The sequence below is a fragment of the Entelurus aequoreus genome, linkage group LG27, assembly GCF_033978785.1.
Source record: "Entelurus aequoreus isolate RoL-2023_Sb linkage group LG27, RoL_Eaeq_v1.1, whole genome shotgun sequence".
NCBI classification, from domain to species: domain Eukaryota; kingdom Metazoa; phylum Chordata; class Actinopteri; order Syngnathiformes; family Syngnathidae; genus Entelurus; species Entelurus aequoreus.
In genome coordinates this window covers 10,569,352-10,594,799 of record NC_084757.1, presented here as the reverse complement: position 1 = coordinate 10,594,799, position 25,448 = coordinate 10,569,352, and the positions used below count along the sequence as shown (strand labels likewise).

The following is a 25,448-nucleotide window of genomic DNA, read 5'->3' as shown; positions in this document are numbered from 1 at the left end:
TCAGAAAGGCTTTGGAAGAAGTGTCCAAACTTTCAGCAGAGAAGGAAGCACTTTCCCAGCGCTGCCAGGAGCTAGACCAACAGGTGAATGCACATCTCTCTCACACAAGCCTGTGGCTCGGTATATAGAGGAATTGTGTAATTTGCCGTAATGTCTGGCTGCATTGTGCGGAGCTGCTGTGGCAGAAAGACTGTGAGCTTACAGTCTGGACTCTGATCCACATCAAGCCGCCAGCCTGCGGGCGTTCTAGAGGGCATACCACATTTCACAGACATGTACTGATCCAACAACTGTCTTCAACTGGACTCTCGACAGATTAATTTGCTCCGTTTGCCGTGTTGCCCGGCTCCCCCCAGCGTCAGGTAAGTCCAAGGTGACCGTCAAGCGAAACTAAACCCTAATTTTTTCAGAGCTGCTCGGAAAGTTGACGCTAACTCCGCTAACAGCAGGACTTTGTGTGGATATGCGGTGTTTTTAATTACTTTTTCTACTCAGCGGGCGGGATATGTGGCTGTGGCAATGTTTTGAAAGATGAACGTCTTATTCATGTTTTTTTCTTTCTGTGATTTGTCGAGTCGTTTATTTGTCCTGCATGATTATATTAAAATCTAACTGCTTGACTTTCAGGACGGTGCAAATAATACTGCAAAACATGTTTGTTGAAGTTACTGCCCGTTGTTGGTTAGCAGGATAATTCAATGCCAGACAAGTAATTTAGTGGAGTACAAAGTAGGTAGGGGTGCCCTAATATTGGAGCCTTGAGTATTAACCAATACCAATATTAATCTGATACGATATTAGCACAAATCCTAGTACATTTGTTAAGTTGTAATGTGGAGTCTTTCAAATGTTCTTGTAATCTGACAATATTTTGGGTATATTAGATGGAATCTTTACCTGACATGTTTCGACTGTCACCTGCAGTCTTCTTCAGAAGACACCTATAAGAACAGCTGATAGGCAACGCATCACAGTGGTCAGGTGACCCTTGTGAAGAAGACTGCAGATGACAGTCGAAACATGTCAGGTAAAGATTACGTCTAATATACCGAAAATATTGTCTGATTACAAGAACATTAGAAAAGAGTGTATGAATAAGAAGACATAATGAACCTGTAATGTGGGGTGTTCGAAAAGGCTTGATCAAGTGAAATGAATCAGAACAGTGGTAGATATGACAAACACTAACCTTATGATAGGTTTATGCTTTTGAAATGGAGTGTTAATTTGTTCTTTGGGGACACTTAATAGCCACAAATATTACATTAAGCTCATTACACAATAAGTTGAATGATGCGTACACACTTGTTGCTGGATAGTTTCTCATAGTCTTCTGCCTTGGAATCTTTGGCTCGGTAAGTAATTAATGAGTAATTGTTTGTATTGACAAATGTGATTCAAACTGCAATATTGGTGAATTAAGGACCCAAGTATGTCTAGCTTGTGTGCTATTGTGTAGCTGCTAGCTCATAGTAGCCTCTAGCCTAGCATGTTTACCTTTTTGTAAATTATTTGACTGAAACACAAGAAAAGACCAACATTGTGTGCTTATTAGAGGACATTTAGATGTTAACTGACTCTCCAACAGGACATCTTGTATCAGGGGCCGTACTTATCAAGCTTCTTAGAATTACTCCTAAGAAGTCTGCTAAGAGTTGACTTAAGAGTAAATAAATTCTTCGCTGAAAGCTGCACTTAAAAGTTAGTTATCAAGCGTCTTACTCACACTTTCAGCGAAGTGTAGGACTGAATCTTAAGTGTCACACTCAGAGCTGAATTACGACATTACTATGTGCCGTAAACGGAATTTTAGGTGACGTCATTTCTGTATCCATAGAAATGACCAATCACGGAAGGGAATCCCTTGTCTAAGAATAAAGAAATATCTTGGAAATATTTAAGTGGACAATGGAGTGTATATTTTGACAAACTACAAAATAATACAAAACAAACAATATTGGCAATGAATCAAAAATAAATGTTTCCTTTTTGTTGCACCTTTCCTGCTTCCTGCTCCCAGACCGTAGTCGAAGAGCGCAGGGGAGACACTTCTCCAGGGCCGATGTATGCTCGGGGCAACACCCTTCACTTTACCCGGCAGGGGGTCTCCACAGCGGACGACTTTAGGGTGAATCATGAGTCTGGCGATTAGTTGCAAATCTTGCTTTAATGATTGCTTGCACACAGCCAATCCAAAACAAACTAGTCCCCGCCAGCACTCGTGCTACCGCTCACTCTCTCTCGCCCACACACTCACCTCACATGCTGTCACCTATTAAAGGGCCACACATATGCTACTCTCATAACATTTTCTTTCCAATTCATTAATTAGGCAACTAATTTGAAACTGGTGTGGGTGGCTCTGTATATACTAGCCCACTGCAGCCACATGCAGAAATCTACATGGAATCGAAAATTATTAAATCTGTGACAAAAATAATACCCGCTCTGTCTAAACGATACCGTTTGATCAGCTGCTCGTCATCAAACAAAGCCAGGACATCCTTCCGCTCCCTGAACATTCGCGCACGTCTCTCTCGCCTCAGTGCCATCCCCCGCTGGCAACTACTAACCACTTAGGACACCTCTGAACGTCTCTTAAATATCGTGGAGAGTAGGAGTGATTCTTAGACTTAAGAAAGTTGATAAATAGCTTTTATTCTTAAATTTGAGAGTAGTACTACATTTCGCAAATTCTCAGGACTTAAGTGTAAAATGGCACTCTAAGACGCTTGATAAATACGGCCCCAGAGCTTATCTCTGACATTAGATGCAAGCCGATATCCAATACTTCTTTTTTTTGCTGATTTCGGGCCGATATCAATATCAGATCGGGGCACCCCTCGTACAAAGTACTAGTCAGGGTAATGTGGGCTGACTAATGGTGTGTGCTTGGATTAACTCTTTGTATTAACCGCTGTTGGACCACCGCAGAAACACGATTACACTTCTGTGATGTCCACATCATCAACCTCATCATCTTGGACAGGTGGCCATCTTGCAAGAAGAGCAAAACAGTCTGTTGGTGGAGAACGACGTCCTGACCGACCGAGCTAATCAGCTGGATACCTTTGATGACCCAAACACACCCCTGGGAAGGAAGCATAGCCAGTTACAGCAGCAGATTGAGGCGCTGCAGGAGGAGAACTTCCGGTGGGTTCCATACCTCATCTGGATGATGGCGCCGCGTAGGGGGAAAAAAAACCTACTTCACTGAGACACCGCCTCTTGTTTGATTCAGGCTTGAGGCGGCCAAGGACGACTACAGGATCCACTGTGAAGAGCTAGAGAAGGAGCTGGTTGAGATCCAGCATCGCACCGACGAGCTCACCAGCCTGGCGGAGGAATCCCAAGCGCTCAAAGATGAGCTGGACGTCCTGAGGTTTGACTTCACACAAATAGATTTCAGACGTCCGAGATGGTCTGCTCAACTGGTGGCTTATTAGTTTGTGCTCTTAAGGATCTGTTCGGATCGGGTGGTGATGCTAGAGGCTTCGGTGGAAACCTACAAGCGAAAGCTGGAGAACTTGGGGGACCTGAAGAGGCAAATGAAACTGCTGGAGGAGAATAACACCATCTACATGCAGAACACCGTCAGCTTGGAGGAGGAACTGCGCAAGGCCAACGCCGCCCGCACACAGCTGGAGACGTACAAGCGGCAGGTAGCGTTTGCATCGCGGGATGGGATGCATTGACTGTAGGGATGATGTTTGATAAGAAATTATCGAGTTCAAGCCTATTATCGAATCCTCTTATCGAACCGATTCCTTATCGATTCTCTTATCGAGTCCAGATAGGTTGTTGCATATGGAAAAAAACACACAATATTTGGTTTAACAAAAGCTCACTTTTATTATATAAGAAAAAAATTAAATCTAATAAATAAATAAATATTGACTGTTACCCCCCTAAAAAAAAATAAAAATAAATAAATATTGACTGTTGTTACCCAAAGTATATTAAGTGGGATTTTTCAGAAAAACAAATATATACAGTAACACAAAAACAACCTGTCTCTGTGATCACTATAGGTGTATAAATAATAATATAGTGTTAAATAAAATCAGTCCCTTGGGCACAAAACTGAAAATAATACAGCTCTCCAAAAAGTGCACTTCTGCTGCTATTTGACATAACTGTTTGTTATGATGCTTTGACATTTTTACACTTTATTGCTTTATTGAAAGAAAATTCTATGAAGAGAAAAGTTGTTTGCAAATGTGGTTACAATGCTAAAAAATGAAAAGTTAAAGCTAAAAAAAGAAATACACTTTATTGAGTTAACATTATGTCTTATAGGGGGAAAGATGTGATGTTATGAGCTAGGCTAGGAATATCACAACTACACTACCCAGCATGCAACGGGCCGAAAAGTGTTGTTGCATGTCGTCACGTAAGAATGAGGTTATGAGCACGCTGTGAAAGTAAACGTCAAGAACTCAGCCAACACGCCTCGTCTGCATTATTTATAATTAGACAGACAACACATACAGTGTGATTTTGTTTTGTTTACAAGGAAAGAAAAACAAAAGTTAAAAAAGGGAGATCATGTTGTATATATATGTATGTGCTGCGGTTGCTTTAAGAACGTTGCGACAGCTGCTGTAAAGGAGGTGCGTTGCTAGCCTGGTTGCTATGTTTCCGGTGGGTCGTAAAAGTGTTCTTCATGTGTTTGTACTCTGCTCAAATATCTCAGTAAAGTTATTCATTGGATTATTATACCTTTTGTTTTGAACTTTATTACACCTTGGAGCGCGGTCCATTGTTTTTCCTGCTTTCGCTATCTGCGCCTAAAGACTGAGCTACGTGACGTCATTTCTTGTGATGTCCCACGGGGCATTTCTGGTCGGGACGGGAGTTGTTCCGAGGGATTCGAATAAAGAACCAACTCTTTTTCTTTACTATAGTGGTCTCGATAACGGGTACCGGTTCTCAAAAAGGGATTCGAGTCTGAGGACTCAGTTCTTTTCTTATCGAACAACCGGGAAAACCGGTTTCGAGTATCATCCCTAATTGACTGTCTCCTACAGCCACACCTTTTGTTATGTGCTCCCCGCCAGGTGCAAGAGCTGCATCGGAAGCTGTCTGAGGAGACAAGGCGGGCAGACAACCAGGCCTTCGAGATGAAGAAGTTGGAGGAGAAGCATGAGCTGGTGATGAAGGAGAAAGAGGTGATACTTCCATCGAGGGTCGCATTTAAAAATAGGAGAGGGAGCTCATTTAAAAATGTCCCCTGGGGTAGAAGATTGTGACACACTTCTGCTATTCATTTCTTTCTTCAACCTCCAGCGAATCATCATCGAGAGAGATTCTCTAAAAGAGATCAATGAGGAGCTTCGATGCACCCAAGCCCAGCAGCACCAACTCTCCCAAGCAGGTAACATCACTGCAGTCATGCTGTCACTCCACACCCTCTCATGTCCACACGCTCCCCGTGTAGGCATGCTTCCATCCAGCAGCCCCAGCCACGACAACCTGGCAGCAGAGTTGATCCCCATTGAGCACAGGTGAACGCCCTCACACACACACACTATGGGACTGTGAGTGTGACCGCTGAGTGTATTTGTGTCCAGAGAGAAGTTCATCAGGCTTCAGCACGAGAACAAGATGCTGAGAGTGCAGCAAGAAGAGTTTGAAAGAGAAAAGATCGCCTCTCTGCAGGTTCAGCTGGAGGAAGCTCACAAGAGCCGCAGTGAACAGGACACAGAGAACAGGTTCGTAAGTTGAAGGCATTATACTACTACTAGTACTACTTTTACTAATACTACTACTTAAGGCTGCAGCTAACGATTATTTTTCTATCGATTAATCTATAGATTATTTTTTTCGATTAATCGGTTAATCTATAGATTTTTTTTCGATTAATCTATAGATTATTTTTTCCTTTTGCCGATTATTTTTTTATTCAAAATGAAGATGAAAAAATAAATGTAGGCCCGTTTTTTCAAAAGGCATGGCTTTTATTTACAAAAAAAAGAAGTATGGCCACTCAGTCAACATTGACAACAACATGACTAAATATTCTGTAACAATGTAAACATTTAAAACTTTTAACATTTAACAAAATTAAAAGTAGCTTATTTGCTTTTTAATGTGCAAATATAAAAGTCAACATCCAGTGCAAATCTTAATATTCTGCAATAGTATAAGCATTTCAAAAGTAAAAGTATTGCTTATTTTGCTTTAAAATGTGCAAAAATAAAGATAAACATCCAATACAAAAAAGTGCAAAACGAAATATTCTGTAACAACAGTGTAAACATTTCAACAAAAGGGAAAGTATTGCTTATTTGCTAAAATGTGCAAAAATAAAGATAAACATCCAATACAAAAAAGTGCCAATCTAAATATTCTGGAGCACTGTAAACATTAAGTATTGCTTTTAAAATGTGCAAAATAAACATCCAGTCCAACACAGTACACAATAACCAATTCTACTCATTCCAGTGAGTGTCTAACAGTTGTAATGAAGAAAGGTTAGCATGTCTACATGCTTTGGTTCTTTTCTTGTTTATAATATTCCCAGCAGCTGAAAATAGGCGCTCAGAAGGGGTCGATGTGGCTGGAACTGAGAGGTAATTAGCCTTCACCTCAAGCCAGGATTGCGAGCGAGCTGAGCTGCAGTTTAAGTTTCTAGAAGGTCAACGGGCTCATAGTGATGTTACTAGTAGTTGACTGGGAGGTGTTTATTATCATTTGGGGAGAGTCCGCTGCCTGATGCTCACCTGCTAAACACCTATCTGCTCCACGCTGAAGCGCCGACTACATGCGCTCTGAATACGCACTGCTGATTGGCTGATAATGCTGCGTGTGTACCAATCAGATGGTTGTGTGGGTGGGACAATGCTGCGTGTGTACCAATCAGATGGTTGTGTGGGTGGGACAATGCTGCGTGTGTACCAATCAGATGGTTGTGTGGGCGGGACAATGCTGCGTGTGTACCAATCAGATGGTTGTGTGGGCGGGACAATGCTGCGTGCTGAGACAGAGGCAGACGGAGCAAAGCAGCTTGTTAAGACTTTAGCTTTAGCTTAGAAACTCGTTCGGTACACCCCCGTACCGAACCGAAAGCCCCGAACCGAAACGGTTCAATACAAAACACGTACCGTTACACCCCTAGCAGATACAAATGACACATTCATGTTTTTGTGTAATGATGACAACGTATGCTCGCGCGGACGATTGACTAGTTGATGGTTTTCTTTTCAAATGTTCGTTCATAGCCGTTGTGCTGCTATGATAGGCCATTTCCGCTCGACACAGTGTGCATACAACAACATTATTAGGCCGTTTATTGAAATACTCCCACACTTTTGGCATGCTTTTCCCCCCTCGCTCGCACCGCTTGCATCGTCTTCTTTGATCGTCTGCTTTGCGCTTCGCCATGACGGTAGTGTGACGTCATTATGCGACGCGTCGACGCACAAAAACGGCGTCGACGTATTTACGTAACCGATGACGTCGACTACGTCGACGCGTCGTTTCAGCCTTACTACTACTACATTGGAACCCGCTTAAGTTGACTCAAGCAAATAAATGAAAGAGCACATTTACGTGTGACTTTGTTCAGAGAAATTAAGACAATGACTGATGATAAATCCTTTTTTAACCTACGGTAGTTTGTTGACATGGTTTTCCTTCTTTTGTGATAGGGTGAATGGATTGTACTTGTATACTGTAGTGTTTGTCTACCTTCAAGGTACTCAAAACGCTTTGACACTATTTCCACATTCACCTATTCATATGCAGAACAAAAAGGAACGCAACACTTTTGTTTTTGCTCCCCTTTTTAATGAGTTTAACTTAAAGATCTACAACTTTTACTATACACACAAAATACCAATCCTCTTAAATATTGTTCACAAATCTGTCTAAATATGTGTTAGTGAGCACTTCTTTGCCAAGATAATATAATATTAGAGATGTCCGATAAATACTTAAAATTTAATATCGGAAATTATCGGTATCGGTTTCATATTTGCCATATTTATTATTGAAGTCACAAAGTGCATTATTTTTTTTTAACATGCCTCAAAACAGCAGCTTGGAATTTGGGACATGCTCTCCCTGAGAGAGCATGAGGAGGTTGAGGTGGGCAAAGTTGGGGGGCGGGGGGAGGGGCGGTGTTGAGAGGGGGTAGAGGGTGGTGTATATTGTAGCGTCCCGGAAGAGTTTGTGCTGCAAGGGGTTCTGGGTATTTATGTTGTGTTACGGTGCGGATGTTCTCCCGAAATGTGTTTGTCATTCTTGTTTGGTGTGGGTTCACAGTGTGGCACATATTTGTAACAGTGTGACCTGTATGGCTGTTGACCAAGTATGAAATGCATTCACTTGTGTGTGTGAAAAGCCGTAGATATTATGTGACTGGGCCGGCACGCAAAAGCAGTGCCTTTAAGGTTTATTGGCGCTCTGTACTTCTCCCTACGTCCGTGTACACAGCAGCGTTTTAAAAAGTCATACATGTTACTTTTTGAAACCGATACAGATAATTTCCGATATTACATTTTAAAGCATTTATCGGCCGATAATATCAGCAGTCCGATATCATCGGACATCTCTAATATTGCCTGAATATCTCATTGCTAATACTGTTGTTTTTTGCCTCTGATATATGGTCTCCCGAGAATATAATAATACACATGCTGCATGTCAATCTCCAGGTTGAGTCGAGAGCGTATCGGTGAGCTGCAGCAGCAGGTTGAGGACCTCCAGAAGGCCCTGCAGGGTCAGGCGGTCAAGCCCGATGATGTAAGTGCGAGGAGTACAAACAATCATCTTCTTTGGGTCTGAAAGGTTTTATTCCATCCTAACCTGGATTTACTTTTACATGTTTTTCCAGTCCAACCTGAAGCGGAAGCTTGATGCTCACATGTAAGCGGCCGTCAGCGTGAAAGTTAAAAAGTCGATTTTCTTCAATCTGAGCAGCCGTGTTTGTTTCTTCAGGGTCCAGCTCAATGAGGCTCAGGACGAAATAATGAAGAAGAAAGAGCTGCTGGAAGACCTGCAGCCCGACAACACTCAAACCTGTAAGTGTCACAACTAGAGATGTCCGATAATATCGGCCTGCTTTAAATGCTTTAAAATGTTATATCGGAAATTATCGGTATCGGTTTCAAGAAGTAAAATTAATGACTTTTTAAAACGCAGATGTACGGAGCGGTACATATCCGGTAAAACACGGACATAGGGCATACTTGCCAACCCTCACGATTTTCCCGGGGTACTCCCGAATTTCAGTGCCCCTCCCGAAAATCTCCCGGGGCAACCATTCTCCCGAATTTCTCCCAATTTCCACCCGGACAACAATATTGGGGGCGTGCCTTAAAGGCGCTGCCTTTAGCGTCCTCTACAACCTGTCGTCACCTCTGCTTTTCCTCCATACAAAACAGCGTGCCGGCCCAGTCACATAATATATGCGGCTTTTACACACACATAAGTGAATGCAAGGCATACTTGGTCAACAGCCATACAGGTTTTGATTGATTGAGACTTTTATTAGTAGGTTGCACAGTGAAGTACATATTCTGTACAATTGACCACTAAATGGTAACACCCGAATAAGTTTTTCAACTTGTTTAAGTCCACTTAAATTGATTCATGATACAGATATATACTATCATATATACTATCATCATAATACAGTCATCACACAAGATAATCACATTGAATTATTTACATTATTTACAATCAGGGGTGTGAAGGGGGGGGGGGGGGTAGGAAGGATTAGGACATCGAGAGAGAGAGAGAGAGAGAGAGAGAGAGAGAGAGACAAAGAGAGAGATCAGAAGGCATAAGAAAAAGTATCTGCATTTGATTATTAGCAATCCGGGGAGGGTGTTAGTTTAGGGTTGTAGCTGCCTGGAGGTGAACTTTTATTGCGGTTTTGAAGGAGGATAGAGATGCCCTTTCTTTTATACCTGTTGGGAGCGCATTCCATATTGATGTGGCATAGAAAGAGAATGAGTTAAGACCTTTGTTAGTTTGGAATCTGGGTTTAACGTGGTTAGTGGAGCCCCCCCTGGTGTTGTGGTTATGGCGGTCATTTACGTTAAGGAAGTAGTTTGACTTGTACTTCGGTACCAGGGAGGTGTAGGTCACACTGAGGGTGGGTATAAACAACTTTAACACTGTTACAAATATGCGCCACACTGTGAACCCACACCAAACAAGAATGACAAACACATTTTGGGAGAACATCCGCACCGTAACACAACATAAACACAACAGAACAAATACCCAGAACCCCTTGCAGCACTAACTCTTCCGGGACGCTACAATATACACCCCCCGCTACCACCAAACCCTGCCCCCCCCATTCCCCCCATAGTTGTAGTGGGTATCAGGATTATCTCAGGGAGAGCATGTCCCAAATTCCAAGCTGTTTTGAGGCATGTTGAAAAAAAATAATGCACTTTGACTGCAATAATAAATATGGCAGTGCCATGTTGGCACTTTTTTCCATAACTGGAGTTGAAGTTGTTCTCTTATTTTTAAAACCTTGTTTTTGATTGATTGATTGAAACTTGTATTAGTAGATTGCACAGTTCAGTACATATTCTGTACAATTGACCACTAAATGGTAACACCCCAATAAGTTTTTCAACTTGTTTAAGTCGGGGTCCACGTTAATTGATTCATGGTAAAGTTACATTGTTTAATGCATCCAGCGGGGCATCACAACAAAATGAGGCATAATAATGTGTTCATTCCACCACTGTATATATCGCATACTTGCCAACCCTCCCGTTTTTACCGGGAGATTCCCGGTATTCAGCGCCTCTCCCGATAACCTTCCGGCAGAAATTTTCTATCGGCAAACTCCCGCTATTCAGCCGGAGCTGGAGGCCACGCACCCTCCAGCTCAATGCGGACCTGAGTGGGGACAGCCTGTTCTCACGTCCGCTTTCCCACAACATAAACATAATTGCCCAATGACGTCATAACTGTAGAATGATCGAGGGCGAGTTCTTGGTTTCTTATGTGGGTTTATTGTTAGGCAGTTTCATTAACGTCCTCCCAGCGCGGTAACAACACACAACAACAGCAGTCACGTTTAGTCTACCGTAAAGCAGTTCGTCTGCCGTAAACAGCAATATTGTGACACTCTTAAACAGGACAATACTGCCATCTACTGGATAGCCTCCAGAACACTGAAATTAAAGTATTTCTTTTATTTATATGTATAATAAAATAATTTAAAAAAAATATATATATATATATATATATATATATATATATATATATATATATATATATATATATATATATATATATATATATATATATATATATAAATGATAAATGGGTTATACTTGTATAGCGCTTTTCTACCTTCAGGGTACTCAAAGCGCTTTGACAGTATTTCCACATTCACACACTGATGGCGGGAGCTGCCATGCAAGGCGCTAACCAGCACTCATCAGGAGCAAGGGTGAAGTGTCTTGCCCAAGGACACAACAGACGTGACTAGATATATATATATATATATATATATATATATATATATATATATATATATATATATATATATATATATATATACACACTACCGTTCAAAAGTTTGGGGTCACATTGAAATGTCCTTATTTTTGAAGGAAAAGCACTGTACTTTTCAATGAAGATAACTTTAAACTAGTCTTAACTTTAAAGAAATACACTCTATACATTGCTAATGTGGTAAATGACTATTCTAGCTGTAAATGTCTGCTTTTTGGTGCAATATCTACATAGGTGTATAGAGGCCCATTTCCAGCAACTATCACTCCAGTGTTCTAATGGTACAATGTGTTTGCTCATTGGCTCAGAAGGCTAATTGATGATTAGAAAACCCTTGTGCAATCATGATCACACATCTGAAAACAGTTTAGCTCGTTACAGAAGCTACAAAACTGACCTTCCTTTGAGCAGATTGAGTTTCTGGAGCATCACATTTGTGGGGTCAATTAAACGCTCAAAATGGCCAGAAAAAGAGAACTTTCATCTGAAACTCGACAGTCTATTCTTGTTCTTAGAAATGAAGGCTATTCCACAAAATTGTTTGGGTGACCCCAAACTTTTGAACGGTAGTATATATATATATATATATATATATATATATATATATATATATATATATATATATATATAGGAGGTCTCAAGGTTGGCAAGTATGATGTATCGGTTGATATCGGAATCGGTAGTTAAGAGTTGGACAATATCGGAATATCGGCTATCGGCAAAAAAGCCATTATCGGACATCTCCAGTCACAACATCAGCGTCAGCCTAACGCCGCCTCAATCCACTAACGGGTCAAATGGTTTGATGGACAGCACTGAAGCTGGACGAGCTCATGGCCGCTCTGAAGAAGAAGGACGACGACATGAGGGCCATGGAGGAGAGGTACAAAATGTACCTGGAGAAAGCTCGCAGCGTGAGTCCTTTTGTGACTTCTTACTCGTTCTTTGTGGTCTGAAGACTTCAGCCTTTTTTTTACCGTCCCTGCTTGCAGGTTATCCGGGCACTCGACCCCAAACTGAATCCTGCTACCGCTGAGATCCAGGCACTAAAGAACCAGCTGGCAGACAGAGACAAGCAGGTTCTCAACCTGGAGGTATTTCTGCTTCTTGAAGAACTAAATGATCTCAGACCCTTCATAGTCAACACACAAAGTTTTACGTCCTCCACTTTTTCTGTGGTTCATTGAGGATGTACACACACACACACACACACACACACACACACACACACACACACACACACACACACACACACACAAGTCTCAGTGGAAACACAAGCTTTACTTGTGAGCTGAACTGTACCATTAGGTTTGGTTAGATATTAAATATTTAAACTGTGACATTTTTGCTTCTTAGCGTCAATGTGAGCAGGCCCGACTCCGAGAGTACGAGGAGAAGCTGATAGTCTCGGCCTGGTACAACAAGGTAAGGTCAAAGATGTGATTCTGAAGCTGCCGCCACACCCACATTACGAAGAACCGCGCTGTCTCCTCAGAGTCTGAACTTTCAGAAGCTGGCCATCGAGTCGCGTCTCGGAGGCCGCAGCGCCTCCCCGCTGTCCCCCGGTCAGTCCTTCTTGTCCCAACAGCGGCAGGTTTCCAACGCCCCTCGCCGGGCGCTCTCCATCAGTGTGCCGAGTGCCACCTCCAAGTAGAGCTGCTCAGAGCCACGTGCCTCGCCTTAGTTCAGTTCAAGGACCGATCCACCCTCAAGTGGCCTTAAACGCATCACACCGCCCAGGGTGTTCAAGGATGAGGCGGTTGAGACTGAGTAGTTGGAGCACATAAGTTCACTTGGCTGATCTGACATCAGGAATCTTTTCACATGCTGCCAGCAAACTGAACTCAACTTTGTAAATCCTGTCAAGTTCACAAAATGGGATTTGAATCATGTGTACGACTTAGGATCGTGGAAGGTTTGATAGATTGGGTGCTGGACACCAGCCAGTAAAGTAGAACTCCTGAAGAGAAGCTGTATAAGTCTAAGGCTGTCCCTCAAATGGAATACAAGCTCCTAGAATGCATACTTTGATGGCAGTGCTGTCCAAAACCCATTACTGTACTTTAGTTGTGCACTTAAAGGAAAATAATTAGCATCTTCTCACCCTGTTAATTGCAAGCTGTGGAGTTAGTCCCGCCCCTTCACCTATGCAGCCAAAATGGCAGCTATTGGAGGTTGGTAAGCATTCATTACTGCATTTTTCCGTACTTCTTTACTGTGAATGCACTCAAAATTTCCAGCGCAAGTCTGGAAGTGTGTACATTTTGAAACATGGTCTAATGACAACGCAAGAACTTCACTATTTACAACCATTAGTGTATTAGTGGCAGTTGCACTGATACATATGTCCATGTTTTTAATCTAAACGTCCCACGCAGGTGAAGCTATTCTGTATATTTTTGTCAGAATTACAGGTAATGTGATGTTATTCTTCTAACGTTTGTTCAATCGCTTTAATTAAACACCCATTGGGCACCATCTGTCAGATGTTCATAATCAGCTTAATGTGTATTGTTTGCTAAAGCTCTTCTTTGCAGTGTACTAGAAGGCATTTATATAATGATTATCTACTATTCTGATCAGGTAGCACAGCACTGTATGTAATGGGGAAAAAAACATAAATGTTATGACATTTTATATTTTAGAGCAAAATTACAAATAAATATTTTTTTCCTGAAGCTTGTTTGCGTAAAATACATTTGGAGCCTACGCTTTGTAGCTTTCTTTAGCAGGTCTGTGGTTACATTTAAATACAACTTTTTTCTTCCACCTCCTTGTTAGGGTCATTTTATCGTCGTCATTTATTTTTATTCCTTTCATGAAAATGCATACATACAAGCCATATACAGTTGACACTTTCATTGTTTTTTTGTTTCTTATACATTTCCATGATCAGAAAGGAGCAGATGGAAGAATACTATTCTTATATTTATCTGCCCCCTTTTTAACACAAATTATTTTAGATGATTTTATCACTGTTCCTCTCCACCAACACCCGAACTCCAAAATACTTAAAATTTTCGTTTAAGCATTTTCAAAATGACACGTCCAATCAAAATCAAAAATCAGTTTGATATAATTCCAGCTGTCTTTTTTTTTGTAACTCTTTTTAAATTCAAAGATATTCTTGCAACTTTTTAAGTCTTTGCCTAGAGAATTCCATGCTTTCACAGCAGCAACAGACAAGCACATTTGTTTCAAATTTGTTGGCACTCTTGGATGTTTAAAATCATACGGCCTTCTGTGGTTCTCATCTTCAGACGTGAACACAAATAACTCTTGTAAGTCATTCGGAAGAACTTTATTTCTAGCTTTGAACATCACTAATGGAGTATGCAATTCTACAATGTCTTTTAGTTGTAATAATCCTGACCTAATGAAGAGTGGATTTGTGTGGTCTCTGTATCCGACTGTAAAAATGATACGAATTGCTCTTTTCTGTGAAAGAAATAGAGGCCTTATGTTGCTGTGATATGTATTCCCCCATATTTCTGCACAATAATTGAAGTAAGGTAGAATAATTGAGCAAAATAACATTCCCATTGTATTATACGGGAAACTGTATTTAACCTTGTTCAAAATAAATAAGCTTTTACATAGCTTATTTTTCACATGTAATATATGAGCTTTCCATGTCAACTTTTCATCTAGGATGACCCCAAGAAATCTGATTTCAGACACCTTCTCAATTTTCACATTGTTTATGGATAAACTAACTTCTATCTTTATTTTATTACTGAATACCATAAATTTAGTCTTTTCCAAGCTTAAAGATAATTTATTTACTTTAAACCACAATTTTAGTTAAACCATTTCCTCTTCAATATTATCGGCTAAGATTTTCAAGTAATCTCCTGAACAATATAAATTTGTATCGTCTGCGAATAATAAGTACTGTAAAATTTTCGAAACCTCACAAATATCATTTATATATAAAATAAAAAGTTTGGGTCCTAAAATTGAACCTTGTGGAATTCCACATTCAATATTCATACATTCTGACCTATGATCATCGATCTCAACATATTGCTGTCGTTGTTGTAAATAGCTGGTTAGTCATGGTAGCAAACTCCCTGAAAAGTTGAATAGAGGAAACTGGACTTTTCTTATTGGTATTTCAGAGTTGAATCCATTCAACCTTAGTGGATTATATGACTGACATATTGTTTTACTATTGGAATTTAAGCAAACCTGAAATAGATACACAGGTTTTGGAATAATACAAATACTTGGAAAACCAATTGTACCATAAGCAATTTTTTATGTGCAAAATTTACAAATAGAAATCTATAAATTCAATTTGCAGCTTTATGATAGAGCAGGTCTCCCAACTTTCATCAGTATGAAAAGTACCTTGGAAAAAAAGAAACTATTGAAGTAGATGTATATTTTAATGACTGGCAACATTTGAATTGTGCTTTATTAATGAAGCATATTTACATTCAGTGTGCTCACTGTCTATGCTACATTGTGGTAATTTGTCATAAGAAACGTGTCTGAATTGAACACATACAAATACAGTACTAAGAGTTCAAGTAATATTTGGTGAGTTAGTGTATTACCAGCTACATGTGGTGTTACTAACAAAGTGTAGGGTCACTATCACAAAGCTGGACACACTGTTTATGTTCAACAACTAGTTTTGAAGACAAGACACATGACACTAAGGTGAGCTAACCACATTGTTTACAATCATTTTATATGAAAGACATGACGACAGATGCATTTTTGTTATGCATTCTAACTCGTAAATAAACGCAAATAAAAGTAAACTTAGTGCGGAGCCAATGGGAGGTCCTCTATTCCTCCAATAAAACACCATCCAAAAAGCGTCAACAATACTCCACTTACTTTTTCTGACTTGAATATTGACCAAGTATTAGTGACATTATATTTTGAAATTAATGCGCCGCCTATGCTTAAAATGAGCAAAATGCATAAATATTAAATGTTATTGTGAATGTGCCTGTTACTACATTACATATATACTTACAGCATGTTTACAAAACCTTCAAGTACCAGTAGAGTGGAAAAACAAAGTTGACTTGACTGGCTTATTTGTGTTTCACTGTATCAATTAAACCGTACCCAATTGTATTTACAATCCGCAAAAGTATGTGAGAACACTGTTTAAACGTCACAAAATGCCACAAACTCAGTCAGCCATTTTTAATATTGCGCTCTGAATACCTTCGGCTATTTTCGGATATTGACATCACCATAGTAACGCTTCTGCACTCTGACCATGTTATAAGATCAGTCATACTGGAAATACTCCAAAATTGGAAAGAGATGTGCTGTTTATCATACACATATGCTTGGCTTTTTTATGTTGACTGTATCCCTACATACAGTCAACAGCTACATTATTATATCAACATTTTTATAAATACAGTAGATAATAAAATTACAGCTGGATTACTTATAAATGCCATTTAAATACCTGTTTTTGTAATTTTTTTACGTTAACTTTGAAAAAATTATAGTGTAACTAAAATGGTCAATTATAAATTGATTAGACCGGCGGTAGAACACCTGAAGCCATGGCTACCTTCAAAGCAGACCTGTGTTTGGTTATGAGAGGGGGTCTATGCCAACAGTGACACATATAAAACATATATTTTGTATTCATGTATAATTTTTGTCAACATTAATAATAATTGTCTAATTAAAAATACAAATGACCCAGGGATCATGAATGTCTTAGAAAAAAAACAAGTAACAAGAAAAATGATTCATAGTTATATGATTTTTTTCCCTTATCTGTATGAAGAGGTGGTTGTATTCCTTCCAGATGAAGTTTGCTAGTTGCTGTTGACACACCCTCCACGTGTGTAAGTCGGCATCATGCTCTTCAGCTGTGTTGATCCCAGTTTTAGCTCGAAATTTTCAATTTGCAGCTGCACACAAAAGAAAACAGAGCAATATTTGTACTTTCCTGTGTAAAATGAAATCAAATCAAATCTTAATATACCCAACATATTTCCTCAACAACAACTGACTATCTTATCTCACCATTGGTGGCTTCAGGGTGTGGGGATCCAGCCATAATGTGCTTGAATTAAAAAAATGTATCCAACCAGAATAGTGTGATTGGGGTGTGGACTTAATTATTGCACATTAAACAAATGGATAAAATGATGTTCGATGATGGAAAGTTGGTATCTGGCTGACTGTGGAGGTATGATAGCAGTGTGTAATAATCTAACAATCTGAGCATTCTAACCCCGGATTTCTACTGAACGCGAAATGGCGCCGACACAGTGGCAGGCTCTTTTCGTTTCCATTTGAGTCTTCGTGTTGGTTTCCACCGGGTGCGGAACGGAAAGGCCATGGCGGTGCCTTTCTGCATTCCAGCGCTAAATAGACGCAGAGTTTCTATTTTTTCCGGTTGCCATAACACAGCGCATCAATTCACCTAAAATCTGCTTGTGTTGGACAGGAAGTCATGCACAAACACCAAATCAATTATCCTGTTTACACTTTTAGTTTTCAATGCGGATCGTATTTTACACTTTGAAACGTCCTAATCGGTGGACATGAAGTCAACTTGTCAAAGGTTTTCACACCTAATTTCACCTAGTAAGCCACGTGTACATTGACAACATTTATTTAATCTGATCATCATTCGGATTAGAATGTTACTGTGTACATGGACCCTGAAAAAAATGTATCTGATTATGACATGTGTTTTCATGCATCACACCTTAAATCAGAATACTTTACTTAGACATGCACAGAACCTAACATAAACGGAAAGGTGTGACATTATTTGTGCTATGGCGCCATTTTTTGAATGAGTTCGCTCACTGCAGGTGCTGAATAAGCAGTGACTTCCACTGTAAACAAACATGGATTTGTGCATTTCTGTTTGTCCGACGTTATCACTGTATTTATCTTTTTTCTTTTCCGTTCACTACTTTTGTTTTACCTCTCTTTTTGAAATGTAGCTGTTTTGTGCTTTTTATGTTGTGATTATGTACTGGTTGCAGTGTGTCTTTATGTTACGACATTCTGTGTATGTTTGAGGCTAGCAGTTAGCACTTGGGGTAGCTTTAAGTTTGTGAATAAAGCAGCTCGTCAAGACGACAACTGGATCCCTTCTTTGTTACATCGACACATGACACTCCAGACCATATTTTAGTTTTTGCTAGTCTCGTTTTAAAGCAACAAACTCAACAGGAAATATAACACTCCTTCCGTACATGTTAAACGGTGAAAAATAAAAAGTAGCCTCTGCGCATGCGCATAGCATAGATCCAACGAATTGATGACTAAATTAATCACCAGCTGGGGGCCGGGCTGTGTGTGTATGTATGTATATATGTGTATATATATATATATATATGTATATATATATATATATATGACTGAAAGAGTGCGCACTTTGCCAATGGGAAAATGCAATTTTAGACAATATGATTCGCCTGAGCGGCTCGGAGACACCGATAGTAACAAGCGGTAGAAAATGGATTAGAAAGGACAGATTTTTGAAAATAATTTAATTTGATTTAAAAACATTTTTTTACTTGGGACTTCCGGCGGGCCGTAGTTTGGGGACCCCTGGATTAGAACATGCTGACTCTGGAGGTCCAAAATTTAAAGAATCATATGCAAGCATATCCTGGGCAGCTATATGGGGATATGTAATCTGACTCTCGCCAGATCCTTGTAGTTCGCTGAGCTCCACACAAGGATCTGGCGAGAGTCAGGTTAGGGGATATGGGGACCTGTGTCAAATACCACCTAATACGGAAGCCGTGTTAGCAGGAACTGAATGAGTGTGTGTGTGTGTGTGTGTCTGTGTGAACGCTTGCCAAGTATTATGTTACTGTTGTGTTGTTGCTTGCTAATTTGGAGAATGCATATATTTTTAAGAGTTCTTTCTTTATTCATAGTCATGTTTAAAGTAGCTAATATTTTCCCGTGTGTACACTTTGTGCTTTTTTCCTTTTTGTTCGCTAGTACACTATGTTTTACCTTGAAGGCGCTGGAATGTGCATTGGGAGTATAATGTAATCCTTTTTACCTTATCAGTTTAGAACAATAAGGCTGTATTTCTTTCTGGGCGGGAGGGGGCTGTTTTCATACTAAATAAGATGACTTTCGGTTTGATTTTCAGACCGCTTCTTGAGGCTGTAATACCGCATTTGTAAGGTCTGGTCTTCTAAAGCTTTAGTAAAACTTGAAAATATTGCTATTCTGTCTTGGTGGTCCTTCTTACTAAACATATATGTCATCCAAAAGAATTTGGCATTGACCAGTGTCTTTTATTCCCTGAGAGGAAGACTGGTCCGACGCAACACTACAAAAAAAAAAGGTAATTCTGTCGTCTTTTCCACAAGTGAAGTCAGTGCCGTGTTGACGTTAAGCAGCCGTTATGTATAGTAGTTTATTTGCTTCTGTTCTTCTGGAAGAAACTGTTTGCTGCCGTTACTCATCCAGTGGAAATCCGGAGTAAGCGGTAAAAACTGTATGACCTCCTGTCACCCAAACTGTAATTTTTGCTCTTATATAGTGCTTCTCCACACCGCCACCAGTGGTCAAAAGAAGTATAACTCACCAAACCAAAGTAAACCATAGACCAGGGGTGTCAAACTCATTTTAGATTGGGGGCCACATCGAGAAAAATCTACTCCCAAGTGGGTTGGACTGGTAAAATCACAACACAATAACTTACAAATAAAAACAACTTCAGATTGTTTTGTTTGTTTAAAAATACAACAAGCACATTCTGAAAATGTACAAATCATAATGTTTTTGTTTTTTTACACTTACATGTTGCGGTTAATAGTATTCTATCTTTATTTGTCGTTATTTATACTTTCTGAATAAATTTTTTGATAATGTTCATCAGTCAACTCATTGGTGTTAATTTTCAATCTATCAAGATAAAAAAATATATATCAAAATCAAATTACAGGATGTTATTTATGTAGTTTGCTCCTTTTCCTCAACTGGTGCACTAACATGTGGTTTATTTATTTTTTACATACGTATGTAGTAAGGGTGTGGGAAAAAATCGATTTGAATTCGAATCGCGATTCTCACGTTGTACGATTCAGAATCAATTCTCATTTTTAACAAATCCATTTTTTTAATTTTTTTTTTTTTTTAATTAATCAATCCAACAAAACAATACACAGCAATACCAAAACAATGCAATCCAATTCCAAAACCAAACCCGACCCAGCAACACTCAGAACTGCAATAAACAGAGCAATTGAGGAGACACAAACACGACACAGAACAAACCAAAAGTAGTGAAACAAAAATGAATATTATCAACAACAGTATCAATATTAGTTACAATTTCAACTTACCAGTGATTAAAAATCCCTCATTGACATTATCATTAGACATTTATAAAAAATAAAAAAAATTAATAGTGTCACAGTGGCTTACACTTGCATCGCATCTCATAAGCTTGACACTGTGTTCAATATTTTCACAGAGATAAAATAAGTCATATTTTTGGTTCATTTAATAGTTAAAACAAATGTCGTTTTTGAATCGAGAATCGCGTTGAATCGGAAAAAATCGATTTTGAATCGAATCGTGACCCCAAGAATCGATATTGAATCGAATCGTGGGACACCCAGAGATTCACAGCCCTAGTATGTAGCATAATCTACAAAGATAAATAAATGCTATTGCGACATCTAGTGGACACATTTGGAACAGCAGTTTCATTCAAAAATTTCGCTAACTTATCCCGCGGGTCTTGTAAAAGTGTTCCGTACGTTTGACACCCCTGCTATGGACCCAAAGCATTAATGGCATCTATAACTGTACATTGTATATTTTTTCTTCTAAATCACTACATGAGTTCAACTGACAAAAATCAAAAAAGCTGCCAAATACTTTTAACAGCCAAGAATGTAAATGAACTAAAAATGGCGCCCTATGCTTAATTCACTTTATAGCAAAGGCTCGTTTCACACACGCAGGAATGGTCATTATAACTAGAGATGTCCGATAATATCGGCCGGCCGATAAATGCTTTAAAAAATGTAATATCGGAAATTATCGGTATTGTTTTTTTAATTATCGGTATCGTTTTTTTTTCTTTTATTAAATCAACATAAAAAACACAAGATACACTTACAATTAGTACACCAACCCAAAAAACCTCCCTCCCCCATTTACACTCATTCACACAAAAGGGTTGTTTGTTTCTGTTATTAATATTCTGGTTCCTACATTATATATCAATATATATCAATACAGTCTGCAAGGGATACAGTCCGTAAGCACACATGATTGCGCGTGCTGCTGGTCCACTAATAGTACTAACCTTTAACAGTTAATTTTACTCATTTTCATTAATTACTAGTTTCTATGTAACTTTTTATATTGTTTTACATTCTTTTTTATTCAAGAAAATGTTTTTAAATGTATTTATCATATTTATTTAATTATTTTAAAAGGACCTTATCTTCACATTACCCTGTTGTCCAAATCAGGCATGATTACGGCGTTAATTCCACGACTGTAGATATCGGTATCGGTTGATATCGGTATCGGTAATTAAGGGTTTGGTCAATATCGGATATCGGCAAAAAGCCATTATCGGACATCCCTAATTATAACCATGCCATTTAAATACTTAATGTAAATACACATATTTAAAATACCTCCTATTGGTGTTATTTCCACCATCATAGATGGTAAGAAATACCTACAATCACTAAAAGTGAACAACAGCTGTAACACGCTAACTTAGCATCCTCTTAGCTTAGCATTGCTTAGCTAAACATGATGCTAAGGTAGCGTGCTAGTAGCTCGGAACATTTTTACTCACCGGAGTTTCACTCGACAAAGCAATACTGTCGTTTTTCTGGAACCTTCTAAGACCAAACACTTGAACCAAAGTAAAGTTTTCTCAGCTTTTCGTACATTAATTGCCTTCAGAAAAACACCTGCCCTGTTGGGGTGGGGCCTTGTTCTCCGTCTCAGTGCTCAGTGTGGTGCGTGCGCACCCTGGTGGTGAAAAATAACAACTGCATGCAGGTTGTGTGACTAAAGGCTCTTACAGTAAAATCTTGTGATCTCAATTATTATTGTGATTAATGCGTGTTGGTACTAATGGAACACAAAAAGGGGAATAGAATCACAAACTTCTTCCTACTACTTTATGGACACAGTGTAAAACTTTGAATATAAATGTAACATACAGTGGTGGTCAAAAGTTGACGTACACTTGTAAAGAACATCATGGCTGTCTTGAGTTTGCAATCATTTCTATAACTCTTATTTTCTTGTGATAGAGTGATTGGAGCACATACTTGTTGGTCACAAAAAGTCATGAAGTTTGGTTCTTTTATGAATTTATTATGGGTCTACTGAAAATGTGAGCAAATCTGCTGGGTCAAAAGTATACATACAGCAATGTTAATATTTGCTTACATGTCCCTTGGCAAGTTTACCTGCAATAAGGCACTTTTGGTAGCCATCCACAAGCTTCTGGCAAGCTTTGATTGAATTTTTGATCACTCCTCTTGACAAAATTGGTGCAGTTCAGCTAATTTTGTTGGTTTCCTGACATGGATGGCTACCCAAAGGCTCAGTTTTACTCTTGCCCTGATGCGGGATCTGAGCCGAGGATGTCGTTGTGGCTTGTTCAGCCCTTTGAGATATTTGTGATTAAGGGATATAGTGTAACCACCCACACCGTCTTTCAGGTAATCGTCCACGGTGAGTGTGAATGTTGTCTATCTTAGTTGGCCCTGCGATGAGGTGGCGACTTGTCCAGGGTGTACCCCGCCTTCCGCCCGACTGCAGCTGAGATAGGCTCCAGCGACCCCAAACCGGACAAGCGGTAGAAAACGGATGGATATATAAGTAACGTTTGATTGATTGACTTGCAGAGTAAGTCACCAACATGGCACTCAAGGCAAGTGTTGGCTTCCCAATGAGTGTTCATGGGGCATGAATGCTGATACTAATATGTCGATACTCCCAGAGAAGGTCCATGCAGAGATGGATCAAGTGATCGGACAGATTCATCGGCCCAGATCCAACCTTCTCTACACTGAGGCGGTCATCCATGAGATCTACAGTGACTGCCAATGACACAACTGGGGCACTACTTAATACCAAAAGGTAATGCAACTCTGCGATTCGCACTAGATGTGTGTGGCCATACCATGTATTATTTATTAACCGTGGTTATGATTCGTTTCAGACATGTTTGACAAGTTATATCAAAGAACCTCAAAGAAAGTTGAGCGCAAAAGACAATAGGACAATCACTGGACAATTTGAATTTGGTCGGTTCGGTTTGTAGTAGGGGCTCATTTAGAGTGTTGTGTAGTCTGTAGTCACGACATATCGCAAGACGTTCCCACACATTTTTATCAGTTAACTCGTCAGCAATGACGACATTGAAGGGAAGAGCTTCAAATGCACATTAACACCAACTACAGGATTAAAATGGAACAGAACCAATCAGATACAACAAAAACAACAAAACAGATGTGTGAGCACTTGAAATGTTTGCTTTCTAAACTTGTTTCCTGGGGGGAAAACATGGAGATGTGTCTCGTTTCCAGGGTACCCAGTGCCCGCGTGCTGGTCCTTAATACTGCTCTCTCAACTTAACAGGGAAGCATGTGTCTTGGAGAAAGGTTGGCCAACATGGAGCTTTCCCTGTTTTTGGTGCATACTTTGCCTTAAAAGTTCTCTTTTTCCCCCGCCGATGGGAAAAAAGTAAAGAACAGACGGAATCTTATACACTAGTGCCACACCCTTTCAAGGTCTTCGCCAAAGCTCGATAAATTATGTATTTGATGCACAATTGGTTCCTAGAGTTTTCAATCACACAGATATTACTGACTGATTTAATTAGGATTGATTAGGTCATTGACTCCTAGACAAGCTCGTGATTGACAAACATAATCCCGTCAATGACCCACTGTGGTCTTTACCAGCTTCTGTGTAATGATCCATTCTGTAAAAAAAAGAGTTTTTGATTTGGAAGCCATTCAACTCTTAATTTTCCCGCATAGAAATTCTAATTGAATTATTAACCTACAATGTTTTTCTCTGAAATTTAAATAATGTTAAGTGGGGTTGATCGGCAAGTTTAACAACCCCTATATTAGGCATTAAAGACGCAATAAATTGTATCCATGGATGTTTTTTCAAGGTGCCGCACACTTAGGTTGATTGGCAACACTAAATTTGCCCTAGTGTGTGAGTGTGAATGTTGTCTATCTGTGTTGGCCCCGTGATGAGGTGGCGACTTGTCCAGGGTGTACCCCGCCTTCCGCCCGAGTGCAGCTGAGATAGGCTCCAGCACCCCCCGCGACCCCGAACGGGACAAGCGGTAGAAAATGGTTGGATGGATTGGCTCTCTGGTGGATAAAATACAGTATTGCACTGGTGTGGCTCCCTGGAGTATGGACAACTGTTTCACAGTTGGTCCCAAACATGGCGCCCTGTAGTCACGTGAAGGGCTTTTGACCAATCAGAGAGTATAGCCAGACAATCTCTTAGATTGAGTATTTGTCCCAAACATGGGACTGACAGGCCATACTTTTTACCCCTATTTGACTCCATATGGTGTACAGTTTAATTAACTCCACCTTCAAGTATGCCTGGCGCCAAACCCGATTCACTGGTTGGTCAGTCCCGAGGACTTCTGAAGCTCCACCTCCACATTTTGCCAAGTGCGAGAGTTAAGGGGTAACGGCAAACTTTACTCTTTACAAAAGCTAAACAAAGTTAACTTTCCAGCACAGTGGAAAAACTTTTTCTTGGGGCCTTAGCTCAATGTGCTAACGGCATATAATCTAGACGATACAATTTAAGACTAGAGCAGGATTAGAGCATTTACAAGTAGAAATCAAACCTGCTTGCAGGGCTCACTTCCAAATGCATGAAACTTATGACACTAAACTGCACATTTTTATTCCAGAAAAAGCTTAATTTTTAATGAAAATGTTGAT

At 39.7% G+C, this 25,448-nt stretch overlaps 2 protein-coding genes across 6 annotated transcripts in view; one reads left to right on the top strand and one right to left on the bottom strand.

Moving 5' to 3' along the window:
• hook1 (hook microtubule-tethering protein 1) overlaps nt 1-14,940 on the top strand; it is a 29,988-nt gene extending 15,048 nt beyond the window's left edge. For 3 of the 4 annotated variants that reach the window (XM_062038630.1, XM_062038628.1, XM_062038631.1), the window contains 15 exons: nt 1-83; nt 2,990-3,153; nt 3,242-3,382; nt 3,461-3,662; nt 5,061-5,171; nt 5,290-5,377; nt 5,441-5,507; nt 5,574-5,714; nt 8,661-8,748; nt 8,840-8,871; nt 8,944-9,026; nt 12,310-12,410; nt 12,489-12,590; nt 12,853-12,921; nt 12,973-14,940. The exon at nt 1-83 is cut by the window's left edge and continues 1 nt beyond it. In XM_062038630.1, coding sequence (XP_061894614.1) covers nt 1-83; nt 2,990-3,153; nt 3,242-3,382; nt 3,461-3,662; nt 5,061-5,171; nt 5,290-5,377; nt 5,441-5,507; nt 5,574-5,714; nt 8,661-8,748; nt 8,840-8,871; nt 8,944-9,026; nt 12,310-12,410; nt 12,489-12,590; nt 12,853-12,921; nt 12,973-13,218 — 1,718 coding nt within the window. In that variant the 3' untranslated portion in view covers nt 13,219-14,940. The remainder of the gene's footprint in view (nt 84-2,989; nt 3,154-3,241; nt 3,383-3,460; nt 3,663-5,060; nt 5,172-5,289; nt 5,378-5,440; nt 5,508-5,573; nt 5,715-8,660; nt 8,749-8,839; nt 8,872-8,943; nt 9,027-12,309; nt 12,411-12,488; nt 12,591-12,852; nt 12,922-12,972) is intronic. The other variant, XM_062038629.1, reaches the window with a different exon arrangement.
• Nucleotides 1-22,443, bottom strand: part of si:dkey-183n20.15 (RING-HC_RNF170 domain-containing protein) — a 46,858-nt gene extending 24,415 nt beyond the window's left edge. Inside the window, exons 1-2 of one of the 2 annotated variants that reach the window (XM_062038632.1) lie at nt 22,301-22,443; nt 17,257-17,396 (exon numbers count right to left, since the gene is read on the bottom strand). The gene's annotated coding sequence lies outside the window, so the exon portion shown is untranslated. Of the gene's footprint in view, nt 1-17,256; nt 17,398-22,300 lie in introns of those variants that run through there. The other variant, XM_062038633.1, reaches the window with a different exon arrangement.
• Nucleotides 22,444-25,448: the final 3,005 nt, after the last annotated feature.